Genomic DNA, 5,000 nt, shown 5'->3' on the forward strand with positions numbered 1-5,000 from the left:
GAGTGAGCACGAGGCCGTGAATGGGCTAGTCTCAACAGTGCAACAATTATTCTAAGAGGGCGCGCTGGATATGAAGTGATAGATAACGCGCCGAGTTGGTTATAATCATTTTATATCCAGCAAGCCCGAATAAGGTAATTGTTTTATTAAAATCTCCAGGATCAACAACTCTTCCACTAAAATATCGATTTCTACCTCGGTCAATTCCGGTTCAAAAGGGCTTTTGTCGGCCATTTTTCCTCGACAGAGCTGCAAAAATATTTTTTAGCTTGCTTTATTGCTGTCGCGTTCTTTGACCATATTAGGTACAACAGGTATATAAACTGACAGCCTGTGTCCGGCGAGCCAATGAAAATGCTGGAAATGTGATATCCGTAGTTCAGTTTTTAATCATACATATGTCCAGAAATGCACGCAACAGCGAATGTGGCGAAATCGCCAACAATTCTACACCCAATGCAAGAGAAAGGCAAAAGGGCTCCCTTGGCAGATGGCGAATTTGATGAAATCAGTGGCGAACGTGACGAAATTGCCAAATAACTCAGAGGAGCCTCTTCAGTGATATTCAGCAAGAATATCGCGATGGAATTTGGGATTAAGAAGTGTGGTGTGCTTCTCAGTCATGGAAAAGAGGGAAGAAGTGTCATTGTATAGAGTGGATTTGCCCAATAGGTTAGGGTTAGGGTTAGTGTTAATCAATAATCTTTATGCTCCAAAAAAGGTTAAGGCTTTTTCCAGTGAACGGCAAAATTCAAGCTTGGGTTTGTATTTAATCGCGGATTATTGTTAATTGGCTTTTGAAATGCTGGGCCCAGATAGCTTGATAGCACAGTGGTATTGCACAGCTCAGTGAAACGTCACGGTACGTCATTCCAGACATGCAGTCCAAGCCTGGGTATTTCCAAGTATTTTTAATTCCTTGATTTGTTCCAGTTAACAGCCACGATCTGTCATTTGTAAAAATCTGTTCTTGTCCGAATGTCCAATCATTTTCATACTTTCCATCAGTACGATTATTACCACTCCCCCCCCCCCCCCGCCCCCCCCCCCCCCCCCCCCGCCATTTTATTTACTTTGCTCCCAGCTCCATATTCACACTCTTGTTACCTGTGAAAGCGATTCCCATTCAATCTTGTTTCTTGACTTTGGCGCACTTTCCACTGATTCTTCCTTTTTGATGAGCTTTCCATCCGTATGATTTTCCTTGAAATTTAAAAACAAACATAAAAACTCACCGCCACTAAGGATCTCCATCCAGCGACAGATTTTTCCTTTGGGAAAAATTGTTATCACTTCCTTCTGATATTTTCCACAAGCCTTACCAGTTATTTCTAATATAAAGCGGAGTACTTGGGTATGTAATAAAAAACAGTTTGGGTGTGCTTTCCTGTTAGCGAGTGTACTATTTTAAAGTTGCCTGACTGAAAAATACAAAAGCAAATAGTTGTTACATAAAAAACCATCTTTAGTGAATAAAATTGGCAAAGGAACTAGCGCGATCACAAACAAAATTTGAATTATTAGCTACTTGCGGGAATCCGAGAGTAGGAAGAACGTACAACTTTATCGTATTTGTGAAACGGCGTTTACACAGCCGGCGAGTTATTTTCAGATTGATTTTCCCGCGAAACCAGACTTTTCCAGCCAATCACAAGTCTTGCATGAGAAATTATTACCCATGGGATTAAGATCCCTCGTGCAAGCCAAATCGTATTTGAGAACTTGTCGGAAGATAGCTTGATCTGTGAAAATGCTGTTACACAAACGAATTACTGGTGTTGTTACACCCCTCTGTATTAACAGACCCACTAGAACCCGACCCAGTGGATTATTTTCCCTTACCCAGTGGAAATTTAGCCTCCCCGGTACCCAGCGAATATTTTGATTTTACCCGGCCATTTTTATGCTTCCCCAGTGACTGTTGGGTGTGACTTTTACATACCCAGCGTATTTTTGCAAACGAACAAAAAAATAAGAAAAATACAACAACAATCCGAAGCCGGTTCATATAAAAAAAAATACTAGCAGGGAGCGTGAAAACGGCAGGATATATTTGAACCATGTGACACTCAACTCAGTCGTAGGACTGGTGCCGATCGAACAACATGTCAAAGATGGCGGGAGCAGTTCTAATTCTGGAACGGAAAGCGATTCGTCCTCGTCGGACTCAGATGATTATCGCACTCGTAAACGAGGTCGACTTAGAAAAAGAAGTAAACATGTACGGGAAGTGGAAAAAATTAAGAAGCGGAAATCCAGCAAAAGTAAAACCTACCGGCGCAAGTCAGGAAAGGATCGCGACAAGTCTCGCCACCCTTCCAAAGGTGATTACCTCGAGCCTATTTATATTGCTCTTGTCAGAAAAGAAATAGCGACAGCTACATTCCCTTTTTGTTTTCTTTAAAGTCCGTTAATGCTTTTGCTTTATTCAAGACGAAAGTCTTAAATGCTTGCTATGCTTATCGAACGAATACACAGCTTTATTATGATGACAGCAACTGCAAAGTTAATTTGATCTCAGCCACGTGGGAATCATTTGTCTATTTTCTGAAGAGTCGCCAAGATTGTGCAGTAACCTTGCAAGTTGAAACCGTCTCGAGTGCTGCCAGTGCCGCCTTGCGATCAGCTGGATCTACAAGGACAAGTTTGTTATCTTTCCAGCTATCCGGTCCATCAACATGGCACGATATTGCTGAATCAATGGGATTAGTGTCAGAAAGAACTCGCTCATCCGATCCAGTTCACGCTTCCTCTGTAAGGAACAAAACACTGGTCGATTCACTTCCAGATATCATCACGGCAGCTGACAAGTTAAAGTGTCTTATCACAGACATACGAACTTACACAGGTGCTGTTTCACTTGATATAACCAGTGGATCTATGACTTCACGTACAGCAGAGGGATTTTACGTAACTCTTGTGAATGGTGTACAGTATCGGTCAGACTATTTCAAGTACACTGGAAAGGGGAATATTCTGAGCGAAATCAAAGTTAAGACTCTAGGCACGCGCATGATTGAGGGATTCTATGGCCGTGTGAAAATGATCATGTCACTGAGAAGAATCCAGGAAATAACCCAACAGTTCTGCAGAGTTCCAAACATGTGGCCACTGAGGCTTTCCACTTCGTAATCCCTGTTGTTACCTCAGGTAGCACCATGTGTTAAAACGTCAGTGTCAGGAGAACAAGAGATGAGGTGTCCTCCACTTACACGTATGCTACTGTATAAGCCCTGACGAAAACGAGACCTCTTCGGAAGCGATGTGGGCAATGTTCCAACAGAGACATGAACATTGCTTCACTACTGAAGACTTAAGGAAAATAAAGACGAACTTGGAAAATGGTAAGGACATTGACCCAGCTTTGTTAAGAAAGCAGTTGTACATGGGGACGATGGCGTTTTGTCAGGGGTATGCGAGCATGCTTGGATGTAAAGGAAACTTGACTAATGACCAAAAGGCGAAGCTTAGGGGTATTCACATGGCTACCAAGTCCCGACCAATGAAAACTTTAAGAGATTTCCAGAAGAGGAAGTATGGAGCACCACCGACCATCATTGGCCAGCGTGCAACCAGGCGTCCCTTACATGCGACACCCATACTGAATTCCATATTTACGCCCTCAACAATTCCACAAGAAGACGCTGTCACTGTCGCCGTCATGCATGATCAGGATGGTGTTTCTAGTTATGTCAACAGCAACGTTTTCGAAGAGGGAGAGGTAGTGGCCTTTCGTGGAACTGACGGGTTGCCTTTTAATCTGTTGAGAATCACCCATAATGTATCTCTGTGACGTCTTGGCCCCCGATCCAGAGTCCGCAGGGACTTTCTTGTTGAAACTGCACGAGATGATTACAACATTTTCTATTCCCTAGATCCCAACTGGAAGAATGCCTCCATGGTATTTGCGCTTGTGTTGCGGGATGGAAACGACAGGGTAGTGACCTTGTTCTTGGAGGAGGCTGTCACAGTGACGGAAACTCAATTCTTGATGTCAACAGAAACATACAGCGAAATTCTGGAGATAGCAGAGCAATTTGAAGATTCCATCAAGTGAGCATTGCAATCAGATGAATCAAATGAAGACATGTACGAGGAAAGATCCACGGTGGGCACACAAGATGGTGATCACGAGGCACAAGAAACCGTGGTATATCAAGATCGTAGACAAAGAAGAGGCAGAGGGAACAGATATCAAGACATCATTGCATGTTTACGATGAGTTTTACCTAAGATCTTGTATAGGCTGACGTTAATTTCAAGCAACAGAGGGTTTATTAAGAAAATAAATACGATGTTATTTTCCTCTGCCTCGAAAGGTAAAGATAAAGATGTTGCGTTGAAATGTTGCGAGCGTTTGGCCAGGCCTTAATATAGTATTAGCTCTGTTTTTTATGTTATTTAATAAATTAATGAAGAGAATCTGTTATTGTTTTAATTTATATCTGTGCATGAACTTACAATGTAAATAGTGGGAAGTAAATTGAACTTAAACTTGAACTCACGTAAGGAAGGTTGGTGGTAAATTTTTGTTTCACTGCAATTTCAACTATTTGACGATAAAAACTTGCGACAAACGTTGCTTAATAACATTGTAAGATTTAAAAAGTTAAAAACGATAAAAAGCTATAAAGAGCTAAAATCGACGACGTTTCGACGTTAACATGACGTCATTATCAAGTCAAAAATGTATAAAAGTAAGTTCTATAAATACTAAAACGAACAAAAAGAGAAAATAATTTACGGGTTAAACAAAAAGTTTCGCACGTATGGAGTCCGTTTGCAAGTTCAGATTAGGTTTGAATTTCTTAATATAAAGCATTTCAAACACTAAACAATCAAATTTGCCTTGGCACTTTCTCAGAATCTTAAAATGACTCTCATTCAAACGATCCCTCCTACCATGCGCTTCATGAAAATGCCGATTGTCAATTGCCGAATATTTGTGTTCAGCGACACGTTGAAAAAGGTGTCGGGCTGTATAGCCGACATAATCTGCA

At 41.4% G+C, this 5,000-nt stretch overlaps 1 protein-coding gene across 1 annotated transcript in view; it reads right to left on the minus strand.

Moving 5' to 3' along the window:
• LOC138015647 (uncharacterized) overlaps positions 1 to 5,000 on the minus strand; it is a 9,731-nt gene that overhangs the window by 2,448 nt on the left and 2,283 nt on the right. The window contains exon 2 of the mRNA XM_068862734.1: positions 1,108 to 1,203. Within this exon, the coding sequence (XP_068718835.1) occupies positions 1,108 to 1,203 (96 nt within the window). The remainder of the gene's footprint in view (positions 1 to 1,107; positions 1,204 to 5,000) is intronic.

The sequence above is a fragment of the Montipora capricornis genome, chromosome 9 (assembly GCF_036669925.1).
Source record: "Montipora capricornis isolate CH-2021 chromosome 9, ASM3666992v2, whole genome shotgun sequence".
NCBI lineage: Eukaryota > Metazoa > Cnidaria > Anthozoa > Scleractinia > Acroporidae > Montipora > Montipora capricornis.